The following is a 27631-nucleotide window of genomic DNA, read 5'->3' as shown; positions in this document are numbered from 1 at the left end:
TAAAAAAAATTGTTTAGTTTCAAAGTTGAAAATTGATCATAGTAACCCCATTTTACGGTACTGTATTATCGCCTTTGACTTACCTCTCTCCCATCTTCTATGATGCTCATGTAGAAAGTATATCCGACTAGTATACCATTGGCATTAGAAGGAGGTAACCATGAGACCAGGATCTTGTTTGCTGAACTGACAACTGCTTTTATATCTGCCGGGGCCGATGGAACTGTAAACGAATAAAATCACTTGCATCTCATTAAGAAAATAGAATATTGAATTTGACAGCCACCTCTGGTCTGGAGCCCCAAAATAATATCTTAACCAACGGATAGTAATCTTTAGAGCACAGGCATCAGGTGGGAATGCTGTCCCTGTTCTACCAGTATTTTGTGTCGAAGTGTCGAAGAGATCAGTTACGTTCTTCGGAGCATCTTCAACTGAAATACCGGTAAAACAAGGACGGCATTCTTACCTGACTCCTGTGCTCGAAAGGTTGTAATCCCTTTGCTAAGGAAGGGTAATCTATAAAATGACTGCCTGTTGCTGCACAGAGTCAAGGGTTTTTTAAGAAGTATTTTGGGACTCCTGATCAGAAGTTTCTGCCAAATTCAACAGTGGGGCGCCTTTGCCATTTGTGCAAGGGTCAGCAGTTGTGTTCTATTGCTATTGCTTTTGGGAAGCATTTTGGGAAAATTGTCTTTTCAATAATGATAGGGAAATCTTACCGTCTTCTTGTGTATGACAGTACACCGGGTGACTCTTGGCTCCATCACCAGCTCCTGTGAAGCCAGCAACAGAGATAGAGTAGTTGGTGAACCGTTTCAGACCGTTCAAGGTGGTTCTTAACTGGGATGTCTGCTTTGTGGCGTGGTCTTCTTTATCTATAAAGAAAGTATACACATGTAGTTAGTATTAGGTTGGTGCAAAAGTTTGTATAAATTTTTAAAAACTATATCTGCACTTAGAGGCTTTCACGGGCCTAATAAACAAGGTTTATGTAGGCCACAAGAATATGAAGAAAAAAAAATGTTTGTGTGGGCCACAAGAATACAAAAAAAAAACAATAGGTTCACTTCAAAAAGTACAGTAACTCACAGTATAAAAGTTCAGTAGACTTTGACTAAAAAACCTGAGCTAATTCAGAGTAAAAAATGGAGTCATCATTTGATCTCTAGTGACGTTTAAAAAAAATTCAATTCGTCTCCGTAAATTTGTTTGTACGTCCCGTTTCCGTTTCAGATGGTGGCCATTTAACGGTTCAGTAAAGATTCTTTTTTTTCAAATGTTAAATCATTTTATTTATTGGACTTTCTCGTTCACATTTTTTCAATATTATGGTTCCTACTTTCCTGAAGAAAGTTTGGAATGAGAATTGTCATTGGATAGTGTTAGGAAGTAAGAGCTTCATAGATGCACGCACAGATGGCAGTGCATAGAGCTTGCGTGGAAGTCCGCAAGATGGAGCCAGTGGCCAGTAGTCGCCAGGGCCAGTGGTAAGGCTCTCATAGAAACTTATTGTTTCAGATTCCAATTAGTAAGCTTCTAGTTAGGTCGACTATCGAGTCACCATTATAATACGTGGAGTATTAATAAATCCCCGATTAATCTAAAAGAACCATTTAATTATAAACTCCTTCCAAGACGAGTTGGAGACCTGTTTGTACGAACACAATAGATAGTGTCGTTTTTTTGGAAAAATTATATAATTCCTTAACTTGTTAACCGGGGAATTCAGTTTTGAATTACACACCATATAATGGGCGCGAACTCTTTTACGAGGAAGTATCAGTACGTCACGCCCGAAGGACGTAATTTGATATTTTTTTATTTATGCATTATTAAAATGGAAACATTGAATTAAAAATTTTACAAACAATTATAGAGATTCCAAAAAATATAAAAAACGTAATAATTATAGAACAATAAACGAAAGCACACAAATAAAGTAGAAACATTGAGTTAAAAAAATAAAACATTTAAACATTCAAAACTCAATTTCCATGTGATATTTGACGTATTTATACGTCTCGCCCGGTTAACAGGTTAATTGAAATAAAAAATATATTACATAAAATTTTGGTTTTATAAAAGTAGATAGGCATTCATGTACCTACTTACAAATCTTATGAATTTCGTAGGAAATTTCGGTTTTGATTTATTAATAATAAATAAAATTAGAAAATACTTTTTTGGACCAGAGATCTACTGTTCGCAGAACTACTAACTTATTTCACATGTCTTTCTTTACCAGCTAGAACTTTAAGCCAGTTCGCTTATACGGTTCATGTGGTTCGCCCCATTGGGTGAATGGGCGGTTCTTAGTCTGAAGTAATGGGTTACAGTTAAAAGTGATACTTACCATACCATTCCTGGATAGGAGTGTAGAAGACTTTGTATCCCTGAATGATCCCATTTCTCCCGGAGAGTGGAGGGGCTTCCCAGTTGACCCGGATGCTCTGAGAGTTCTCCACGGCGCAATGAATGATATCTGGTGGAAGGCTTGGTACTAGAAATATAAAATTAGATAATTAGTTTAATCAAATTCGTAATTATTTCAGCCCATATAAGTTTCTACCCTTCAGGATTTAAACATCTCTCTACCAATGATTCATGTTTAATAAAATTAAAAAAGGGACGCTTAGATGGTTTGGGCATGTAGAGTGGATGAACGAAGAAAGGAGTGTTAAGAAAATGTATGAAGCGGAAGTTAATGAAAGGTAGAAGAAGTTGGGAACACCCGAGGAATATATGGCACGATCAAGTGAAGCAAATGCTTGAGACAGGGTCATGTCAAGAGTCAGAATAACAGAAGAGTGTGCATAAGACGATAAATGATTGTGAATGAAGCAAGGAGTGTGTGCTGAAACAGAGATGTACGACTGTCGATCCTCTCTGCTTATCCTTGCGGAAAACGGCGTGATGGTAAGTTCGTTGTTACTTTATTTTTTACATTACATGTCACAAGAGCGCTACTGTATGTACAGTGTAAAGACAGAGGAACTATATCGCCATCTATTTGGGCAGTGTAGTGAGGAGGGTTATGGTAGGGGCTGTGGGAAGGGATTTATTAATCCGGTCTTGAAGACGCCAGGATCATAATATGAAGGAGGAAAAACAGATGCCGGATGAGGTTAGCTTAGTCTGGCTTACCATCTTCCATAGTGACAGCGGTGACTGGATGCGACGCCGGGCCAGGGCCTCTGGTGTTGTAGGCCTGGACGATGATGGAGTAAGTGCTGAACCTCTCCAGCCCCACCAGGATAGTCTGCCCACCCCCGTGCTGGCCCATCTCCACGGTCTTGAAGTTGTACGCCTGCTGGGGGCTCATTGACACGGTGTTCGTTACGTTTGGGTCGACCTGGTCATATAAATATTTCATGTTACAGAAAGATAATTATTGCCCCACTTTGGGCGCCAATGTGAATTTTAGATTAAGTAAAAACAATTATTCTAAGGACCTTATAAATACTCGGTAAATACATATTTACAATATGATTTTAAAATATTAATATGGAAACATGTGAACACTGCTTATTGCGGTTTAAAGCCAATGTATAAATTAAAATGTATAAATTAAATAAATCCCATATTTTTAGGTTCTATAAATTTGCAATATTATAGCAAGTGATCGCTCAATACGTTTTTGTAAACTTGACATAATATGCCAAAAATTATAAGAAAGGAATTTAATATGTTTTTTAAATCTGTCAACAAGTTGTATCATCAGAGTTTTAAAAAATAAATTTTACAATTTGAGGACAGTGATGATAAAATAGCAAGTAAAGTATTTTATTTTCTGAGGGTTGGAAATAGCTGGAAATAATTCCACTTTAAATAAATTATACAGAAAAATAACGAAGAGCAGATACAGCAGATATTTTGTAACAACAGGATTTGAGCAATTTTTCAATGATAATAATCATTGCGAATCTTTCTCGCAGATTATATACATACATACATATAATATTATGGAAAGTGTCCCAAAAAAACAAAAATCAACTATAAAAAAAACAAAGTTCTTTTTACTACATCTTCTACATAATTTTTTTTTTTTGGTTTGACTGAGGATTTAACCTTCCTCTCCAGGGACTGGAGTCAAACGCGCTAACAACTGAACTAAATCCCATTTGGATAGGACTGACATTTATTTTGTACATTAACCGCTGTAATGTCATCCAAATTCAGAAAAATGCATATATGTACGCGTGATTGCCACCACAAATTGACAGAATGCATTATCATCGACAAGTCTATCTGCCAAATTTCAGGATGTCGGAAAGTGGGTTAATTTTCACTTCCAAGATTACATTTCATTAAAAGATTCATTCAAAATCTAAATTTAGATACATGTATTTAAAATGGATGATTAGATGTATTTAATAGATGTATTGACATTGTTGGTAATGAGCACTCTAACCCATTTGATATGAAATAGATCGTACCTGCTGATATCCAACATAGTACCCTAGAAGATTGCCATTCCACATGTCTCTCTGTGGAGGTTCCCAGGTCACCACCAGTTCTGTTGAACTTTTCGCTTCTGCTCTAATGTCCAGGGGAGCACCGCTGGGAACTAAATATAAAACATGGTTGGTGAAACTTTATAATTTCGAGACTTCATAAAATGAATGTGTCCATTTACTAAGTTAACCAATTACAGGACTTTGGAAATGTTATACTTTGTGGTCTTGAAGGGTTAAAATTCAACACTTATTTTGGTTCTCGAAGGATGTTACCATAAAATTTTAAAATGTGAGGTTTGAGAAGGTAAAACAAATCTGTGTAATACAGGGTTTTCCAATAAGAGGTGTTATTTTGAATAGTCCACTATTTCGGTAGATGTTACTTTAGAAGCTGTCATTTTTTGACATTTGACAAGTAGAAACTATGCCATTAATAAAAATGGAACGATACATGCTTCAACAACGCATTGAAATTATTAAAATTCACTTGAGTGAATCAAATGCAAATAATCTTGAGTGATGAGGCCCATTTCCAGCTCGGTGGCTTCGTCAACAAGCAAAATTGTCGCATCTGGAGCTCGGAAAACCCAAGAGTTATTATTGAAAAGCCTCTCTATCCTCAACGTGCGACTGTTTGGTGCGGTTTATGGTCCGGCGGAGTCATTGGACCTTACTTTTTCGAAAATGAGGCTGGAGCAACAGTTACGGTGAATGGGTTGCGCTATCGAGAGATGATTAATGATTTTTTATGGTTGGAATTGGATGGTATTAATCTGGACAACGTTTACTTTCAGCAAAATGGCGCTACGTGCCACACAAGCAACAAAACCATTGATCTTTTACGATTGAATATCAAAAAACACCTCTTATTGGAAAACCCTGTATTTATAATGAAATATTATAACTTCTGGTGTTAACGATAGGTAAAAAGAAACATCGTCAGTTTGAGAATCACCCAATAAAATCAATATAACTGCCCCCATAGAAAACAGGTAGGTAAAATAACACTGTAGAATGTACCTATGTAATGTATGGTCAAATACCTTCTTCCAGTGTGGTGACTTGAATGACTTGACTGGGCTCACTCATGCCGAGTCTATTCTCCCCGATGATCCTCAGGTGGTAGGACTTGGCCGGTCTCAGATTTTGAACAGTGGCTGTTGTAGAGCTTCCAGGGACCACTACCTTCTGCGGCTGAGAGAGCCAAGGATCTGGAAAAGGCATAAATTATATTGAATTCAATTTTTTCACCAGTTGTTCCACGCATGTATACGGTCTTAGCTTCTTGGCAGTTTCACAGATGCTCTCACGACAACCATCTTGTTATTAATTTATCAAAAGGATTGAGTGGTGGATAGACTGCGTGGAAAAGGATTGGAGCAAAACGGAAAGGACTGGAAGAACATTTGTGGAGGAGGAAAAATACCACCCTGTGATGCAGTGTAATGATGATGAAGCGAAAAGCTGAAAAATAATAACTAAAAATAAACATTGTTACCTGTTCCAGGCTTGTACTGCACCACATAGTTGATGATTGGACTATTGCCAGCATAAGGCTGACTCCAGGAGAGTTGAATACTTCTGGATTGCTGATCATTTATTCTTATATTCTTTGGCATCTCAGGGACCTGGAAAATTTATTTAAACAATTTTATAACAACAAAATATTGAAATCATAGCAACATATATGGGAACTGCAAACGAGCATAGTTCCTGTTTATTAAATTTTTATGCAAAGTAATAATATTTTTTTACTGATTTTTAATTTTACCTCTTGAACGATCAGTTGAATAATCATCTCATCCTGTCCGAAAGCATTGCTTGCAAAGCAGGTCAAAGTTCCCGTATCCTGGCGATAAGTGTGGAGGATGCCCAGTTCTGATACCATTCCGTCATCTAGGATTTGCTCACGGATGGAATATCTGGAAAGATTCAACGAAATATATAATATTCTACCATGTCCGCTCTCCTTTACCGATTATTTAATTCCCTCTATGTACCAAATGGTGTTGGTTTACCAATAATTGTGAGACCCTTATAACCCATTTCGATAAAGTCATAGAACGCAAAATACTTTTATGACAAAAAATGGATCCAACAGATTTAAAAATGAATGATGAACTTATAAACAAAATTGACAAATAACAACCATTGTAAGATTTTTACGTCACAAATATTGTGATGATCTGGAGATGGGTAAGAAATGCCAGATATTAAAACACTAAAAAACATAAAATCATGGTTTACTCGTTAGAAAAGACCGGAATTTTTTTTTCCATTAACTCCAAACAGGAGGCCCTAAGGAATATAATTTCCCTCAGAGCCTGTATCATCTTTGCGGATAGTGGGTTTTTGGAGGAAAGCCAGGAGTGAATCTAGGTCTTAAAGAGATTCATGAAATCTTTGCTCTGAGCAAACCGTTGGTTAAGATAGGAGAATTTATCAAACGGACCACCCTTTACTGGATACAGTCAAGGGACAGGCAGACCGAGGAAGAAGTGAACTGACTACACAAAACAACTTGAGAAATTGAGAAGAATGTCTAGGGGCGGGAGGGTGTAATCTTTGGGTGTACATGAGATAGCTCGGTTTTTGCCTACATTGAAATTATCCATGACTATGAGAAAGCCCCTAGTGAGACTTGATTTTATAGTAGGTTAGTTAACTCCCTTGTAGAAAGTGTAGTTTTTTCCTACTATGTTGATTAACTATTTGTTTTGCTTTTTGTGATCGCTTTTACAATGTTTTGGTTGGTTGTTAATAGTTTATGTAAAATAAATATCTTTGGTTTATTGGTCTACCTCTGGTCCACTTGGTGTGTGATGGTGTGGTGGTGTTGGTTCCTCCAGCTGATGTGCAGCGGGGTGTCCCCCATGGCGGTGCACTGCAGGTGGGCCTGCTCTCCAGCTACCACCTGCACCTGTTTGTTCTTGGAAGGGAAGTATGCCGGAGCTGTAACAGTCACAAAACCGACATGTTACCATCTAGAACAACAAAATCGCTTTGTAGAAATTCATTCTACCAAGGAAACTTGGTAGATAAGTTGATAACGGCCCACAAAACTACCTATAAGTTGTTTGTACCAAACAACTACAACCAGTAGAGGCACCACGAACTGCTAATCATATCACATGGCAGCGTGTTGGCTCAGTACATCGTGACAGGGCTATGGTGCTGCTAAATAACATCTTTCTTGATATTTTAAACATACATCTTAGATTTATTATCTTTTTCTTCAATGATAAATCTTAAAGGTTTATGTATGATTTGTGGCAGTTTTTAGAATATTTTGTTGGAATGGTAGTAAGATTGAAAGAAGGATTTTGTATTTATTTTTTTATTGAATATTTGATACATACGTACATAATGAACAGTTGTACTATGTAGTAATGCGTAGTGAAAAATCTTACGAAATGCAAAGCGTGAGCGTGGGTTTTATTGTCATTATTATCACAATACTAAGGCAAATGAATGTGTACATTTTCTTTGAAGATAAATAACATATGATTTGAATTTAACAGTGGAAGTTTTATAAATTTTGTGCAATCAGAAACATATTTTTCACTATTTTGTTCTTATTCCATTCACTATGTATTTTCGTAACAATATTATAACGTTTTTATACGTAACGTATTGTATACTTTTTCGGAAAAAAATTATCAATGAATTCAAAGAATGAATTAAAAAAACTTATCGATGTATGGGGATGGTAAGGTGATATGAATTAAAGGTGTGTATGTAGAATCACGGTGTATATTGAAGCCAGTCTTGTCGTATTGAAGACTCCGGACCGACGCGTGGAAGTGGCGAATTCCTCAGGCCGAATCTTGAGACCAGACTGTGTAGCCAAATTCATCACTGGTGGTGAAGACTATGGATCTTCCAGGTGCTCCAGTGCGAAGAAAGCCGAAGGTGTGATGGACCTGGTCTGCAGATGATGCGAGTGGAGAGCTCACAGGGCGGGCAACGCCGGGTACGCTCGTACGGCCCAGCCAAAGATATTAGAAGAACGAGATATGCTATGTTGTCCGCCGAACCGTAGGCGGAGTACTACCTAATTAGGATACTTTGAATACTATCGGGACGTGTACGCACAGAAATCTGTTCTATGTATTAGTGCGGATTCCTTAGCGGAAGCGAAGGTGTGCAGTAGTATTGGTGAACAAAACCGGCGACACTGGGCAAAACAATTCCACACAGTATGAACTGCTCGTAGCACATCTCGTTCTTCTAATATCTTTGGGCCCAGCACAGGAGCGGGGTGAACGGTGGCCAGTAACAGCTGGACGCTTGCAAGGGGCTAACCCAATGACTCTGTAGTTACCGCGATGAGGCAGCGTTTATGGTTCCATGATAAATCAACACAACGACAATTCAACACACCTTAAAAAGTGATATAAAGTCATTAGAAATGATGAAATTTTTTTAACCGAACCTAACCTACTTAACCCAATTAATAAAGTTTTTGTTTCATCACTTTCCATGACTTTATATAACTTTTTAAAGATGTGATGAATTATCATTTTGATGATTTATCCGGTCACCGATAAAATTACACTGATTATGGCAGAAGAAATTTTTATTTATTTAAATACAAACGGCACGACATGGGCCATTAACATAAATATAAAAATATAGGAAAAACTTACAAGGTATAAAGTATACTGCATGTAAGTATAATATACGGTGTAAAATGTAAGGTTAAATATAAAGTAAATTATAAAAAATAAATTATAAAAAAACAAGTACAAAAGGTAAAAAAATGAGTTAGTCTACTAATAATTTATCAGCGAGACTAATTCAATATCTATTTATCTATTGAGTTCAATATCATCGAACAATTAGATCATTTTTTTTCTACCCTTGAAATGCCAAGAAACTAAATCTAGTTGTTCGTGGCAGTGAACTCTTTAGAAATTCACTATTCAATTAATGGTCGCATAAAACCATCAATGTCAATTATGTATATCAGAAAATCCAAAAGCAACGAAAAGAAAATAACTTGTCAAGTTTATTTTTCTACAAAAGTTAGGCGCAAATAAGAACTAAGTATCACATGAAAATAAATCGTTGAATATCTCTCTTTCGAGCATTTCTGCTTGTAAGCACCCGCCGCCAGTGAATTTCAGGACATTTTGGGTCATTAAGACTGGTCGCAGGTGGGAACAACCCCTAACTTAACTCCACCCGCTTTCACAACCCCTAGAATCACAGACTTAACCTACCCCATTCTATACGGATATAGATCTGCTGAAATAACTAGAATACCACCAAAAGTAAGAGTTTTCCGAAACCTTGTGAACGTTTGGTTTCCTTTATTTAAGTTTTATAAACTTCGGCGTTCAAGACCTTTTATCAAACTATATGGTTTTGCTAAATTGAGACGACTTATTTTTAAGATTTTATTTGTATGATGTTTTCGGTAAAAAAAACAATTTACTGAATGAAAATAAATTGTTTGAGGCTCAAGATTAACTTTGCTCCCTTTATTGAATTTTATACAGAGTGTCCCAAAAATAGTGTCAAGTGGAAATCCAGGAGTAGAGCATCCCCAGGGCTACCCATACCACCCCCTGTATGTTCCGCGAATTTTTTGTAGTTTTCGAGTTATGATAACTTTTCTTAATATTTTTTTGATGACTTATAAGAGATTATTGGTCACAGAGAGATGAAATATCGAGATACATTCTTGATTTTTTTTCTTCTAATTAGTGAATAGTACGTCTTGTAGAAACAAACATAATTGTGGACAAATCTGATACCATTGCGCTATAAAAATATGTTGAATCCCAAAATTAGTTGATATTAAATTTTTTTGAGGAGGATTTAAATAAAGTCACTGAAAAACTTCCTCCCAAACCTTTTTTAAAAACTTGCAAATTTCATGATCTGTTTACCCTGTAAATATCATTGAACTATCTCTACGGCGTCACTTTTAAAATTTGTTCGAGAGCATAACAAGTCCTTAAAAACCTGTCGAAAATTATAAACTTAGTGAAATTACGAAATTGAGACAAGCAGAAGAAACAAGAATAAACCAAAAGGGCGTTGATGCGACTGAAACAAAACTTTTCTAGAAGATGTAGGATTTGTTTATATTTTGTGATTTAATAGTAAACAATTATTATTTACTTTTATTTAGCTCACCCATTTCCACAGGTTTTTTTTAAATCTATTTATCTAGGTGGAAAATAAAACGTTCTCGAACATTCCAGTTGCTACAGAAACAAATATTTAAAAAATAAAAGAAAATCCAAGAAGCTTGTTTGGAAACTTCTAGTTTTCACCTAAGACAACTCAAGTCTGTCCGAAGAAACCTTCCTTCAGAAGCAACAAAACTACTTATCAACTCTTACGTAGTCTCGCGTCTCGATTACTGCAACGGCATTTATGCCAGCCTTCCAAAATATCAAATTGACAAACTTCAATCAGTGTTTAATGCAGCAGCACGGCTCATAACCGGGGTTTCAAAATATTCGCACATTTCAGAACACCTTCGTAACCTTCACTGGCTCAAGTGCCCTGAAAGAATCCAGTACAAACTGTGCTGGATGGTGTTTAAATCCATCAATGAAATGGCCCCACCCTACATCTCTGAACTATGCTTCCCGGAAAACACTGGTCTGAGGCAGTCAACGCTTAGATCAGCAACATCAGCAGCTGTAGGCAGACTGATAGAACCTATGCGCAAGCCAAATACTAAGTTTGGTGATCGCGCTTTCGGAGTATCTGGGCCGAAGGCTTGGAATAAACTCCCTCCGGAACTAAGATCCATAACAAGTCCAACAGAATTCAGGTCTAAACTAAAAACTTACCTTTTTAAGTTGTCGTACCCTTAAATTAAATATACCAATCCTAAGAGAAAGTCCAGTTATATTAAATTTTTCAATTAAGTCCTAAACCCTGTATCTAAATTTCGCCAATAAACAATTAGATAATGTTAATTAAGTGTTAATCTCAAGTGACCTACCAGGTAAGTATTGTACTGTATATTTTCTCCATAAATAGTTAAGTAATAACACTGTAGAAATGTATTATAAGTTTGTACAGCGTCCTTGAGGTGTTTTTGCACAAAAACGGCGCTATAAAAGTCATCCAGGTATTATTATTATTTTATTATTAACGTTCGAGTCAAGTAGTGGCATACCACTACAGCCCTATGGGTGCTTTACATCTGTACATCAGTTTCACACTATTTTTTGGGATAGCCTGTATATTTTATTCAATTAATACATTTTTGATACACACCAACCTTCGTGAATTTATGGCAAGTTTGTCTTAATTGTTTTAAATTTTTGCATAGATAGACAATATTAATATACTTTTATAAAACTTTTTCTTTAAAAAAAACATTATTAAAAGTGTTTGGTTAATCTCCGAATTATTAAGGAAATATATAAGTAAATAGTGGAGACCTAGGCATATGGGGGGGGGGGTTCGAACCTACCCCATCGGCCTCAGTATTTCTTAGAAAAAAAGAGGATAGTACTCGTGGAACAATATTATTTGCACCATCTATTTTTCTAGTAAATCTTCCAACCTCTCCCCCTTCCCCCTAGCTCCGTAAGGTTTCAACCCCCCACCCTTAGGATGAAACCCCTCCCCTTATGAATGCTATAGCTAAGCCGCTGAGTAAAGAAGAAGAGGCTCTTGGTTGTGTTTTAAAACCATAGTTTTTTTGTATTGAAAACATCTACACCAGCGACACCACTGACTGAAAATTTATCGGTGTCATACTATAATTATGTAGTAAATACGTTAACTAATAAACCATACACTCCAATAAAAATTAACTAATTGCAAATACTGTTGAAAATTATCGTAAAGTGTGATTTTTCCACGAAATTTAAACCATGCAATAAATTTGGACTCACCCTCGAGAGTTTGGGCTGTTTGCCACCGGCAAACTAATAGCCCCGCTAATGAGTAATGCACGCATGACCACGTGTAGTTCACGTGTAATGGACACGGAGCACCCACCGTAACAAGCGGTAGGGAGAGAAGGGGGTAGAGGGAAATGGCCACGGGGCAGACTGGAAATCGGAATAAAACTAGTTTGTGAAAGCTGTTGCCCTGATGTGTGGCAGTGAGGCGTGAAACTGGGAGATGGAGGACAACTGTGTGGCAGAAGGACGATCTTTTCGGAGAATAATAGCAATTTTTACGAGTTTTACGAGTTCCAAGAGTTCCACGAGTTCCACGATTTCCACGAGTTCTTCGAGTTCTACGAGTTTCGCAAGAGTCTTAGCGATGGTCGTATTCCACTTCTCACTCAATAAAGTGATCCATCTCAATCTCCTAGCTTGATATAGGTGGTAGACGGTTAAAGGAGGGCTAGAATCACGCTCAAGTAGACGGAAAAGTCCACGAAATAAAAAGAATCGAATACTTAAAACAGGTCATGTCAAGAGCAAAATATATAACAGAAGAGCATCTAGTCGAGATGAGACGAGACGACGTGTATGATTTTGAAAGAGGTATTGGAAATGTTCCAAGACTTTGTGGTTTGGGTTAATATAGTAAAATAGAATAATTAAGAAATAGAAAATATACTGACACCAAATACCAACTGAAACCGAAATCAATCAACTATATTAAAAAAACACAAAGAAATAATTTATTAATATTTATAATTATTACTGAAAAAAATACTTCATATCATCCGTACTACTAAATTTTAATAATACAGGGTTTTACAATAAGAGGTGTTATTTTAATATTCATTCGTAAAAGATCAATGGTTTCGTTGCTTGTGTGGCACGTAGCGCCGTTTTGTTGAAAGTAAACGTTGTCCAGATCAATACCATCCAATTACGGCCACAAAAAATCCTTAATCATCTCTCTATAGCGCAATCTATTAACCGTAACTATTGCTCCAGCCTCATTTTCGAAAAAGTAAGGTCCAATGACTCCGCCGGACCATAAACTGCACCAAACAATCACAAATTAAGAATAGAGAGGCTTTTAAACAATAACTGTTGGGTTTTCCGAGCCACCGAGGTGGAAATGGGCCTCATCACTCAAGATGATTTGCATTTGATTCACTCAAGTGAATTTTAATAATTTCAATGCGTTGTTGAAGCGTGTATTGTTCCATTTTTAATAATGACGTTGTTTTTACTTGTCAAATGTTAAAAAATGACAGCTTCAAAGTAACATCTACCGAAATAACGGGCTTTTGAAAATAACACCTCTTATTGGAAAACCCTATATGTAAATGACATCCTAAGCACGGCAGATCCCAGTGAGGATATCATTATTACAGAGCCCTTGTGGTGATTTTGAACAAAAACGGCTCTATACAAATTATCCAAATATTATAATCTATTTGTAAAAAAGGAGAATAATAAAACATTTATTATTATTATTATTATGTCTCTCTTTCTGTCATCTTTTGGGGAGAAAATAGTTAGAGTTATATAGACGTAACCTTTCTTTGGCAAAATTGATCACGGTCAGAAAAAGGGGTCTGTTCCCTTCACACGGATTGTTAGCGTTTTGAAGGGGTATGGAAGGGTATCTCTGAAAGATATAGCAGATATAAAGAGCGTCAGTAATCACATTAGCGATAACACATTATTTGTCGTTACATCCACAATCACATGATTTGTCAGTTGATTAATTTAACTTAAAATTTAAATGTTGTAGTTCAATCGGGCAACAGTTAGACATACGACCAGCTAATTTATGGAACATGCCATACCTGACCAACGGTTGGGGCGGTCAACCGTATGATTTACAAAACTATCTATTTCTAGAGCTCCATCATTCCATACGAAGTTTCTTCTGAGACAACACGCCAGTACAGCTCGACACGGATACTTTTACTGGTGGCTAGAGGAGTAACTTAATAACTATTATTAGATAGCATATTTTATTTCGGCTGTCAAATTATTATCAAACTTTTTTAATTTAAAGTTTTATAATATAAAGCGATACATTTATTCACAAGGTTTTGGCATATATGAACTTTGAAAACGTATAAAAATCGCAATAATTCCAGCTGATACCTGTTTATGTTGTGATTTCGAGTATGCCAGATATTGACGGCCGGCATAGTCCAGTGGTAACGCATTGGACTGCCATTCCGAAGGTCGAGGGTTCGAACCCGGCGTGCGCAAATAAATTTTATTTGATTTATTTGTGTTATTTCACAATTAATTAATTAAAATAATATATAGTATATTTGCGGCACGTTCCAGAGTGGAAGATACTACCAGTATCGCCCTGGTGTAAGACCACCATTCAGAATTGAAACGTTGCTCCAAATGGCTTTAGCCGTGTTTAGTGACTAGATCTGAATAGCCAGGTACTTCCCCACCTTCCTTTTTCCCTTCCCCACTTACCTTCAGCCTGTAATGATCTGCCCTTTCTACTTCAAACTTTTCCTTCTCTTCTTTCTACGATAATTTTCCTTAAGTCCCGTAGGTAACTTTTCCATAAGGCTTTGGTTATATATATATCCGGGGAGGGAAGGTCCTCCCTGCCGTCTTTTCTTTATTACACACCCCTTCAAGAGTGTACATCCTAGTTTGTCTACTACGACCTTGAACGTACTCATTTCACGTGACGGTTCAGTATAAAAAGGCTTCACCGAACGTTGTGTTGGTTTTTTGTTTCTCGGTTTAGAAACCTAGTTATTTATGTATGTGTGGTATCCCTTGGTTCTTTTGAGATAGAGTGAGTTGAATCCATTACCGCTGTGTTTTAAAACCATTTCATAAACCTTATCTTCTAAGTCGCCTGCTCCCCCCCCCCCCACTAGCTACTCGATTCTATCTATCGTAGGGTAATGTGAATATAATAAAGTGTTAGATTTTATATATGTGATATACATACGATAAGTTTATGGTGTTAGTTGTCGGCGCCATCCATGTATATATTTTGGGAGGGGAAGGAGAGGAAAGGAAATGAATTTTTTTTCAAGCTAAGATTGACTCCTCCTCTTACCAAACAAAACTGATGGATGATAATTTGAGCAAGGCGATCGATATCTGCGTGTCTGGATATCACAACCGGCCGGGTCTCCCCTTGTTCCAAATCGGCAACCTTCACGCCAGAATAAAGAAAACCAGGTCTCATCACCAATTTCAGAATTGCCCCAATCTCAAACACCTCCAGGATAAACTACTTTACTGAGTGTAGAAGGGGAAAACCATAACATCCCTTTATCACGAATCTAGTCGCGAAAATGTGACACGTAAGGTCCTAAGTTACGTGCCACCTCTAGAAAACGTTGTAACTCCCACGTCGTCGGGGATTTACATCCCTTTCTAGGTCAATACATAGATAACACACGACGATCTTGTCGACATTTTGCCTGCTTATTAACGATAGGTTGTGTGCCTACCCATTCAGCCAATTATCATGTGAGATATATGTAAGGTCTACTCGATATGCCAAATTTAGGATGAGGACTGTCTGTATTTTAATATTCGGTTCTAGTAATTATTTTATGAGGTTACTAGCATCCTCGTGTATTAGGTATGGGTAACTCCTACTGAATACCTATCCTCTCAGGTAAGGTATAAACGGATAATTGGTTTGATTTTTGCATTTAATTTAAAGAGGCTGCCTACCTCTCGAAAGGTACCTGTTGAGAAAAGTTGTTCGGTTGGTAGTTTTATTTCGGAGATGACCATCTCCCTCTTTCGACTTTAGATTTGTTTTTGTGCATCCCAATTCGTAACTTAGAAAGTCAAACAATAGATGAAAAGTATTTAATTAGAAAGTCAAATAACAGAAGAAAAGTTTTCATTTTGTTCCGTCTGGTTGCATCCGATCGCTTTCAATTCGGGACGGCATACGCTAGCAAAACTTCCCCCTTTGACTGACTGTACCTGCGTCTTGTCCTATATATGAAAAGGTCGTTGACTCGTCTCTCGCTCACAGCTGATTGACGGTTCGCCTAGCACATCCCTGTTAATGATAACATTATTTGGGCGGCAGGTGTCGTAAACTTAGTTCCTGTACCTCGGTTGTATCCGTCTTTTAAAAAGGTCCTCTGAAATTTAATAAATAATCTAAAAACTCACCCAGTTAATCACCTCTCATTCTCAGCGTGGAGCTTACCTGGTTACACTATATAGCTAAATCACTTTAATTTTCGACCTCCTCCCTACGCTTATAAAAGGGTAATTAAATATTCCTGTAAATAAAATTGTACCTCCCTAATCTGTTAGGATTCGAACCCACAGTTAATAATCTATTTGATTCTCTGGTTTTCGGTCTCCGTGGATAGAATGCCATCTCGCCAAATCAATAACTTAGCCCGATTAAACACTTCCTGCCTTTAAGTACATTCACTCTGTTTTAAAAACGCGATCATTATTTTTATTATTTTCATGTTTTTAAGACAAGCAATCTAGTTCGAACTGTATACGAAATCACGTTTAAATCAACACAACTTTATAACACAATCGCGATTGCACAACACCTGGCGCCCCTGAGGTGGGTTTTTACAAAACGGCGCTCTACAAATTATCCAATTATTATTATTGTCATTATTATTAATTGTTTTCTCACTGAGTCGAACCACTTTCACTTCACACAAACACCGGATCAATAATCTTTCACTTTAATTCAATATTCCACAATATTCTCTAATACCATTTGAATTCAATAATTAACTGCAATTTCAAACAACACTTCTGATTTGTATCCATTTCTCGGGGCTGTCAATGCACCCAAGTTCAAGCCTCGACTGCCCGTCCCTGCGCCCTGTCCCGTGTGAATCTGTTTACTCAAGGCCTGTCTGTCAATAAATCTTCCGTCGTTGTCTAAACAAAAAAATTTTTTTGAGCACGTTCGTTTATTATTTATCGTTTATTTTTGTGGATATTCAAAACATCACAAGCCTCACAACATCCCCCAATTGGGGATGCCATAGTCTCACTGGCTCCAGACGGGAGCAGTTGGGACTCTTGTGAGGTATTCACTATAAAAAAAAAATTAAAAAAAAATGCAAAGAATCACTACCCATGGAACTGAACTTTTAAGATCTAGAACTCAAAGTGATACCTAATCGAGAAAGCGCTAGTGATTTTCCTTTTAAATTGGGATTTATCTTTTCTCAAAGAAATTTCTATTTTTAAAAACGTATATCTGGCAAGTAAGAGTTGATTTGTGGACATATTGGAACGATACGTTGACGGTCATTATGTATATTGGAACATATGTAAGTGCGATTGAGAGAGAATTATTTTTTTTATTTTTGAGATTAATTTTTTTCGTATTTAGGGATTTGTATATAATATAAAATCGTTTTTGTTAATTAACCCTTTAGGTGCGGTATGCTAATATATAGTTATGATACCTAGCCCCTTGAGTGCGACGTGCTGAAATATAGGCTGGGCCAAAGAAAACGTCTCGCATTATCTACTTATATGAAACTTGATTCCGGCATGTGGAACACGTGTATTGGAGACTATTTTATTTTTATTTATTTAGCATATTTTTGTAAAAAATTTCAGAAAAATAATATAATAAAATTTCAGAAAAAAATTTCCAACGAATATTGACACTTCTCACGGAACTAATTTCCCTAAAAAGTTAAAGCGTTTTTTACAGCCCACCAAAAATTCTCGTTAGCAGCAATTCGGGAATTCTAGATTCTAGAGAGCCCTCAAACAGTTCGTAGGCACTTTAGCATTAGCAAACTACTGGTTGGCGATCACTGGACTGTAGTATACATTGTATATATAGCATAAATGTGATAAAATTGACCGATTAGTCGTTCGAGTGGTCCAAAGCATCGGGCACCCGTCGCGAATCATTTGTAAGCTATCGTTGTAAGTATTTTTTGTTTGTTATATTGGTAAAAGGAGGAATTCAAAACTTTTTGGAATGAATCATCTTTTTAAAAAAAAAATTTACGTGATTCAAAATATCATTTTTGTATGACTGTGTATTGTGGTAAAGCAGTAATTTTTTGTAATCTAAACAATAAAAAAAATAAATATATATATATTTATAAAATTGTTAATGGTATTATAGACAGCCCTGATTTATTAAAATCTTTCTAATTACCTTCTATACACCTATAAAAACTAGTCGATCCAAAACTCTTTTTAATTGCAATAAAAATATCAGGACTGAGTCACATAGATACTCGCTTGTACCTAGATTGCATTCAATGTTTTCTCAGAAATTGTAAATGTGTTCAACTGCACGGAATATAGTTACAAGAAGGCTATAATAACATACCTCAGTAATAAAAACAATTAATTTTAGCATAATACCATTCTTCTGTGTGGGCTCTGTATAATTTTAAATGCAAATTTTAATGTTGATTACTGTTTCACTGAATTGTTATGTTCATATTATCAAATGTTTGTAAAAGCTCTTATGGGCGTATAATAAATAAATAAATATTTTTGGCTTGGTGACTGTTAAGGAACGTTCAGTGCATAGTACTGTGGAGGAGAGAATGGAATATGATGAAGGTCCTTAACTTATTGAAAAGCGAAAAAAAATACGAAACGTTTCTGAAAACTTCGCTGTAACAAGGTGTTATGAGAAAGCGATTCATTTAATCTAAAGAAATGTTTCTTTCTTGTATATTATCGCATGAGGTGTGAGATTGATGTGATGTAATATAACACGAATTTTGCCTCAATTTCATTAAACACACTTTCGTTTTACTGACACCGTAAAACCAAACGGAGGAATATTTTAACGCTTCAGCAAAAAAAATATAAATAATTCGAAGGTGTTCGTTAAATTGCCTATAATTAGGCGCCATAAGTCGTTAGGGTTTGGACTTTTATTGGCTCGCCCCCCGCGGAAAACACGTGACAATAAAAGCATCGTGGGTCCGCTCGGTTCCGCCGGGTTCCGCCGGGTTCCAACGGGTCCCGCTTAATTCCGCTCGAGAAGTGGCCATAAATGTGCCATAAAAACGGAACCCCGCTCCGGTGGCAGATGGCAAATACGGAATAGGACTCACCAAAGTGAACGGAATAATAGGTATGCCGTTTTGCCCATCATAGAATCAACCTTTTTTATTGCCTGAAATAATGGAAACTGTGTCAGCTGGGAAACGTATTATTTTAAATGCTGCAAAACATTTACATTCATACTTGTTCCAGTCCAACGTCATAAATATTCATCATGTTTTGAAGAACTCTAAAACAAGAGATACAAAAATATTAATTTGTCCATTTTCACAAACTATGAATACCGTTAAAAATATGTGGAAGATTTAAAATTTATTTTTCCGATTATGAATATCGCACTGAAAATATGTAATTTTTTTTATATTTTCATTCATAATTATTGATTTCAAAACGATCTAAAAACGCACATTCCTAAACGGTTCCAACTAGGAAATACCGATGACCTGACAATGTTTGAAAAACGTCCATCATTACGAGGGAAAGATAGTGCTTGTGCAATGATGGAGGACTTATCAAGCGGAGGGATTGAGCTCACGACATCTTAGCAGAATCCCTACGCATTTGTCAAATTAGCCACTAATTGGTCAACCAGTTTCATGTAATTACGTTTGGAGGCCGTGAGAAGAATATTTTCCCTCATGGCCTATGTCATCTTTGGGAGTGCTGTGTTGATGATCTATTGAAGGAAAGAAAGGAACTGTAGTTTTTGGAAGGAAAATGGAATGGGGCGTGAGTAGAAATCTAGGAGACAGTGTGTCCAGGAGTGACGGACGTAAGAATCATCCCTCCCACTGCGGTGCAAGGCGATACATCGAAAGAGTCCCTCAATGGGTCTCTCCCGATCCGGCCCGCCACGCAATTGGTGGACAGACGCATTTGTCGTCAACCTCTGAAGTCACAAAACACGGTCACCAATGGCAGAGGTGATGGTTATCCTATGAAAAGTTCCCATGAGTACAAATTTATAATTACTTCCTTAAAAGATACAAAGATTACGAAGGAAATTTTAAAACGTTCAATAAGACTCCTTACTGTTGTTTCGAAGAATTTGAACAATTCTTCAAATTCCGAAGTTAATTTTCAAGTTCTGCGAAAGATTTTTTTTAAGGTCTGTTATTATTTCAGTTCTGTCAAGCAACTAGTCTAGAATGTTATAATAACAGAACTTGCATTGGACTTTCACAGAACCCGAAAATGAACGTTGAAATTAGATGAATTGTTCAAATTCTCCAAAACAACCCGTCCTAAGATGAAACTGGGAATAAGAATGCTTATATTAATCAGCAGTTATTACTCGGTATAAAACTAAACGTTACATTTGAAAAATTTCTCCATTAGTAAAGTTTAGAAAGTGGCTTATAGTTCTGGGTGGGAATGTTTCATTTCAGTTATGAAAAGTGGTCCATGATTCTGTATTATTACTAGGGTGATCAATCTTTTCTTTGTCAGGAGCGAGATGAACACTGCTGAGAAAGGGAAAGATACATAAACAGAAAGGAGAGGAACTTGGAGAAAAGTTCACAAGTTTTTGGTAACTCAAAGTGATTATGATGAATGATGGTGCAAAAAGAAAAATAAACTGCTTAACAAGGTTTTACAAATTTTTATGTTCTTTAAAAAATTGGCATCTACGAATATTTCTTTAATAGCTTTATCTTATTCTTTTATTACGTGAAAACACGTGGTAGTAAGAATAAAACAAATTATACGGCATCATCGCATTACAGATACGAGTATATGGGCAACATTCAACAGAAAGTCAAATTTTTTAATTTATTTATTTATTGGAATAACTTAGTGAGTAAAACCTCAAATTGTAATATTTAATTATTGAAGACAATATGAGCGATTCTTAAACGAAAATTTGAAACAGAAAAATAATAAAAAAAATCATACATCGATCAGCGATCATACATAAAAAAAAGATAGTTGCCAATGAAAATGTGCGGTAAGAAAAATAAAGGCAATGTTGGTAGTTCTTATTCGAAGTATGATACAGTTAAATATGACCGAAGGAGATAGGGTCCCATTAGCACTGAGGTAGAGCAGTTCCTCGGCAAAGCAAGGGTCCTGGGTTTGAGTCCTAGATGTGACCGTATCTTTTTCTGATTTTTCCGTTTCAGATTTAAGAATCGCTTATATTGTCTTGAATAACTAAATTTTTCTGTTTACCTCGAGATAATTTGGGATAGGATTTAAGCGCTGGCTTAACTTATATTTTTTTAGGTAGGAATGTTCTCCTTGTTCTACTAGTATTTCAATGGAAGATGCTCCGATGAACAAGCGTCATTGATTCCTTCGGCACCGGTGCATAATCGGGAAAAACGCCAAACGAACGCCCAACATTTGTCCACGGTTGATATTTTTATTTGTGTTCTGAGAACGGGTCGTTATTGAGTTTAACAGATTTTCATATTCACTCCTTCTTCTACCGAAAAGACTGCCACACAGCATTCCCAAAGATGGTATAGGCCCATAGGGAAATTATTTTCCTCAAGGCGTCCTGAGTAGAGTTAATGTAAAAAAAACTCAATTATTTTGGTAGGTAGGTAGGAGCTTTCCTTCCATTTTAAATAAGCACTGTTATTTTATAACTCCTTTGTACCAATCCGTTGGCTTAAATGCTAACGTTTCCGTACAGTGCAGAAATAAAGGGAATATCGACTATTGACTCCTAGATAAGTTTCATATTTGCAGTTTTCGCTTTGCGCCTCCGGCCATTGTTCAACATTTATACCTATATTTTGCCCATAGTCATAGTCATACTATTCTGAAATTCTTCTTTCTGACTCTGCTCCGCAACCTCTTTTGTAACTTGCGCTTTAATAGAAAGTTTATAAGGTTTGAAACAACCAATTGTTGACAGCTAGGAACACAATGGTTGATATGTGAAATTTTCTTTACATGTTTTTGTGAATTATTGAAATAAGTTGGAGTCGTATAATCTGAACAGCACACGCACAAAAAGTATGGAAACAACACTGCATTTTCGACCAGGCATGGAGTTATCAAATTTGTATTTTAAGCCATCGATATCATTACAAATTCTAATTTCGGTTGTGTAACTGTAACTCAAGAGCAATGAACGCTATAAATTTTCATTTCCTTTTAAATATTGGAACAATTCAGACAAGCGTTAAAATAAGTACACTGGTTCCTACCAAAATGATTGATTTTGATTAATTAATTTAATTAAATTAAAATGTATTTTAAATGTGTGTTTTTTTTTGTTTAAATATTTGACAGATGTCATAATTTTTCAAATTTGCTTACGGTTCATTCAAAAGCTAAATTTCTGATAGCCTTTAAAATTGACAATATTTGTTTTTGAAATATAATAATAAATACATATATACATACCTATATGTGAAATGTATATGTATAGCATCTATATAAACTGCTTGTTTCAGATGTCCTATAGTGTTGGCTAACGGATGTATTATTTTAATGAAAAATGTTATTTTTAATTGTCAAGTCTCTGACAGCCCTGAATTGTTGAAGCTACTTTACCATACCCGCCGGCCATAGTGGCCAAGTGGAGATAAATTTGATTGTAACAATAAACTAACTACTATTTGCGCTATTATAATACTTTGCTAGATTATATCTGTTGGCAAGTCACCTTTTCTGTATATTTTATCCTGTTTAAATGAAGTGCTTTCTATTATTGTAGCATTCTATGCCTTAAGAAAATTTCAGCTGTATCACATTCAATGTCGTTTTGTATACATATTGTTGTGTTCTTAAATGTAATACTAATATTCGCCTATGTACCACTGTGAACTTATAATCTCATGTATCACATTATTGTAAAAGCCTTTTATGGCGTTTAATAAATAAATAAAAAAAGGTAATGATACAAAGGCAAATAGTTTCAGCTTCACAAATCCTACAATTGTAATTGTGGTTTTTCATTGTAATATACTGTGGTTGGTAAGCAGCAAATAAACTGTAGAACGGTAAGTTCTTGGCTTACGTAGTTTCAGTTTTCAAAACTTCACTGTCTGGAATACATAGCAAGTAATGGGAAATTCCTTCAGCTCTCTTTGTGATTTCCGTCATGAGCTATGGATTTCTCAAATATCCAATAAACAATAAAGTCTGTGACAGACCACGCTATAGACGCAGCGCGCAAGCCTGTGACAGAGCACGCTATAAATATAGCATATTTACGTGGCTTGGCCTATTTCAGCACTACCAATGGGAATGTATGGCGAACGATATGCTAAAATAGGCCAGATAAGAAAAGGCGCCATTTCGATAATTTTTGTCAAACAAGTAACGGAGGTGTACTTTTTCAGAAACTAATTTTGTCATAAGCTGGTGAAAAAAATCCTTACCTCTCTGTAGATTATGAAAAAAAACTACAAACAATGCTAAATAATAAGATTTATTTCAGGTGAAAAAAAGAAAAAAATATATAATAAGCAATAATTGTTGATTGAGGTACTAGTACATATTGAATTATTTGGCGGGTTGGAAATAGGCCGACATAGCTCAGTGGTTCAGAGCACCTGACCGGACATCAGAAGGCACGGGTTCAGTTCCCGTTGGCGGCATTTATTTTTACTAGGGAGATATTTTAATTTGTATTGATATTTCAGGCGACTAATTATTGCTTATAATTATTTATTTAATAAGATTTATATTATTCTGGCTACGTACCGTCTTAAGCGAGTGACACACGAGAAAAAAACGCAAGCCGAACCACGAAATACGGGAAAGGAACGAAACAAACGCCGCTTGCGGTTGCTTCGATCCTTGCCCATCATTCGTAGTTAACCCCGATTCAATGAACCCTAGAACTTTTGCTTTGAATTTAAGTGTAAATTTAAAAATTGGAAGTGTATGTTAGGAGAATTCAGGTATGCGATTAAGTATATACCAATATCATAATATTTTTAACAGAAAATTATTTTAATTGCTATTGCCACTGATTTTTTGAGAATTTCACGTTTCCCGTGATTTTTCGCGTCTAAATACCTTCAGCATTTAATATTTCAGCAGGAAAGAGAGCCCGAGGCGTCTTAGGGGCGTTAAAAATAGAACGCGTGACAAAAATAAGAATAAGAAATTATTCTGTAACAGGTTACCTTGCCCAATGGTTCAGGGTCCGCCAACTGGGCGCGATGAATAAGCAAGTGTTATAACGGGGTGATAAAGTCAACGTGGTAAATGTTTTATTGCCCATTGGTTGTCGATCATTTATGTGTTATTTTAAAATAATTTGAGAATATTAAATCGGTGATTGTGGTAAACAGGGTTAAAAACATCATTTGGCTTAATGTAGGTAGGCATATTTGTATTTTAGTGTATTAGCTGGAATGTATTGCACATTGGCTGTCGATCATTTACGTGCTATTTTAAAATCATTTGAGAGTATTGAATCGGTGATTGAGGTAAAAGGGTTAAAAACATCATTTGACTTAATGTAGGTAGGCATATTTGGTTTATTAGTGTATTCGCTGGAATTTCATGTTTCATCTAAATGTAATACACCAATGAGGATGTTTTCACAGAATTTGAACAATTCATAGAATTTCAAAGTTAAAATTCGAGCTCTGTGAAAGTTTTATTCAAGTTCTGTTATTATTTTATCACTGGCCCGTTGTTTCACAGTATTTGCATATAACATACCTTGGATGGGACTTTCACAGAACTTTAATTTTAACTTTGAAATTTGATGAATTTTTCAAATTCTATCAAAACCCCGTCCTAGTGTTATGAATATAAAATAAAAAATTCGTTAAATAAATCTCAACCGCCCGGATTTAGTAGGTACCTAACTGTTGGGAGCATGATACAGGTTCGAACCCGATGGTGAAAGTGGAAGGTAGAACAAGTACGTGTCACATGATTTAACATCGCCTACCAAGGTTTCCATTATAATTGAATGTCAGTGACATCTGTGGACCTTTGTTTGTACCTACGTGTGAAATAAATATCCCGAAACGCTTTACTGACAGAATTGTTTTCATCTCGAAAATATTTCGATTTAAACAGCGGAATTTTGAATGTGCGTATTCAAGGATCAAGGATATAAAAGATTTTAAACACTTTTCAAAATGGTTAATACTCGTAGTGACATTTATCCCGATTGGAATCCTAAGTTCATTTATCAAAAAGGTATCCTGAAATAAGATTATATAAATAAATATGATATAATTAAAATACAGTATACACCCCACAGTGATGGTAACTTTTTACAAGCTAGAGTTACTACGAATACTTGCAAGTTGCAAGCAGGGCTCCGTTCTAACGAGAGGCCTTAAAAACTGTTTATAATAATATTCAAGTTCCTTTTCTCTACACAGTTAGAAAAAAAAATCACCAAAAAAGTTTAAAAACAACGATGTGAGGATTACAACTTCATTACCTTTGGACATCATTTAGAAACATCATTAGATGGGTACATAACACTTCCATCCATGTAAAAACATAACTACATTACCTTTGGACGTCATTTAGAAACATCATTAGATGGGTACATAACACTTCCATCCATGTAAAAACATAACTACATCACCTTTGGACGTCATTTAGAAACATAATTAGATGGGTACATAACACTTTCATCCATGTAAAAACATAACTACATTTTATTTTATTTTTTTTTATTTTTTTTTTTTTTAAAGAAAGACAAACATTTCCAGGTTACGAATAACCCAACAATGTTTGAAAATCTCCTACTACCACCACAGAAAGCCGAAAATGTTGCTTGTGTTGTGATGGAGGACTTAGCCAGTCGAGGAATCAGGAAGGTCAAAACTATTTATTCAAATTTATATTGCTCGTCTTAATATTTTAAAGCGTAACCTGCAAAAGGTATATTTTAATAATATATTTAAATTAACGCCATCTATGAAAGCGTAGATTATAACGTACATTACGTTTACCCGGCCTAATAAGATATATTCATCAAGCGGTATTCTGCCGGGTATTTGTATGAGCTTTCGCGGCTAGCGCGAAACTAGAATCCCGTCAATTCCGCAATACCGCCCGATTAGGCGGATTATATTTTCGCTTGAGCGAAACAGACACTATCGCTATCGGTTCAATAATAAGATGCGTTTTTTCACTGGTCACGCACGATTGTGTATGTGTTTATTCACGTAAGGCACGAAAGTGATTGACTAGATAGGCGAAATAGACAACGTTTCGCTACACATAGAATAAACGAAATCCGCATAGATTTAAACACCGAGAATACCGCATAAATAGAAAAGACAGAAAAATATTCAAAATAAAAATAATGCCACCGTCAAAAATGACAGGAATTGATACGGTCGAATTAGCTCAATGGTCAGAGCAATACCTTAGCAAGGCAAAACTCTTAAACCCAGATCCTGGGTTTAATTCCGACATTCGACCGAAACTTTTTCTGTTAAATTTTATTTATTTGTTAAACAATTAATTCAATGGTAAGATTATAGTAATTTTTTATGGTTTGTAAAAATAGTTATAATGTTTTTGCATTGTTATAATTTTTATATTGAACAATTATATTTTTGACACAGGGAACATAATGGTAACATGGGAAGATGCAAAACTGAAGTGCCATAATTATAGTCTTGACGATTCATGTCCTAAATGATGCTTACGTAACGGTACGTGAAAAGCTGAAAAGCTCTATTAAGGTTCTGAAAATAACGAGGATGATCTGTTAGGCACCTGTTTTTCTTTTTGTTTTTATAGATTATTATTGTTTCCTAGCATTTCGTAATAGTCTAAATAATTTTATATGTCACCGTTTCTTGTATAACGCAGCTTGTTGAAAACGTGTATTTTTAGATGGTTCTTAAACGCTTGAATGACAATACTTTATATAGAGGGTTTTCCAATACGACGTGTTATTTTGAATAGCACGCTATTTTGGTAGATGTTACTTTTGAAGCTGTCATTTTTTGACATTTGACAAGTAGAAACTACGTAATTAAAAAAAATGGAACGATACACGCTTCAAAAACGCATTGAAATTATTAAAATTCACTGAGTGAATCAAATGCAAATCATCTTGAGTGATGAGGCCCATTTCCACCTCAGTGGCTTCGTCAACAAGCAAAATTGTCGCATCTGGGGCTCGGAAAACCCAAGAGTTATTATTGAAAAGCCTCTATATCTTCAACGTGTGACTGTTTGGTACGGTTTATGGTCTGGCGGAGTCATTGGACCTTACTTTTTCAAAAATGAGGCTGGAGCAACAAATACGGTCGAGAATAGGCAGTTTATGAATAATTTAAAGTTTACTACTAAGCGTTAATAATAACTCAGAAA

The 27631-nt window shown here is 35.9% G+C and overlaps 1 protein-coding gene across 1 annotated transcript in view; it reads right to left on the bottom strand.

The window, feature by feature from the left end:
* The window catches only part of Dscam4 (Down syndrome cell adhesion molecule 4), a 747456-nt gene that overhangs the window by 23585 nt on the left and 696240 nt on the right, over window positions 1-27631 (bottom strand). Inside the window, exons 16-24 of the mRNA XM_089638828.1 lie at window positions 7262-7412; window positions 6232-6382; window positions 5959-6088; window positions 5504-5671; window positions 4440-4570; window positions 3148-3355; window positions 2357-2503; window positions 723-878; window positions 84-223 (exon numbers count right to left, since the gene is read on the bottom strand). Coding sequence (XP_089494954.1) covers window positions 84-223; window positions 723-878; window positions 2357-2503; window positions 3148-3355; window positions 4440-4570; window positions 5504-5671; window positions 5959-6088; window positions 6232-6382; window positions 7262-7412 — 1382 coding nt within the window. The remainder of the gene's footprint in view (window positions 1-83; window positions 224-722; window positions 879-2356; window positions 2504-3147; window positions 3356-4439; window positions 4571-5503; window positions 5672-5958; window positions 6089-6231; window positions 6383-7261; window positions 7413-27631) is intronic.

The sequence above is a fragment of the Hesperophylax consimilis genome, chromosome 13, assembly GCF_061612785.1.
Source record: "Hesperophylax consimilis isolate HC1 chromosome 13, BYU_Hcon_1.0, whole genome shotgun sequence".
NCBI lineage: Eukaryota > Metazoa > Arthropoda > Insecta > Trichoptera > Limnephilidae > Hesperophylax > Hesperophylax consimilis.
This window is presented reverse-complemented; position numbering and strand designations above follow the sequence as displayed.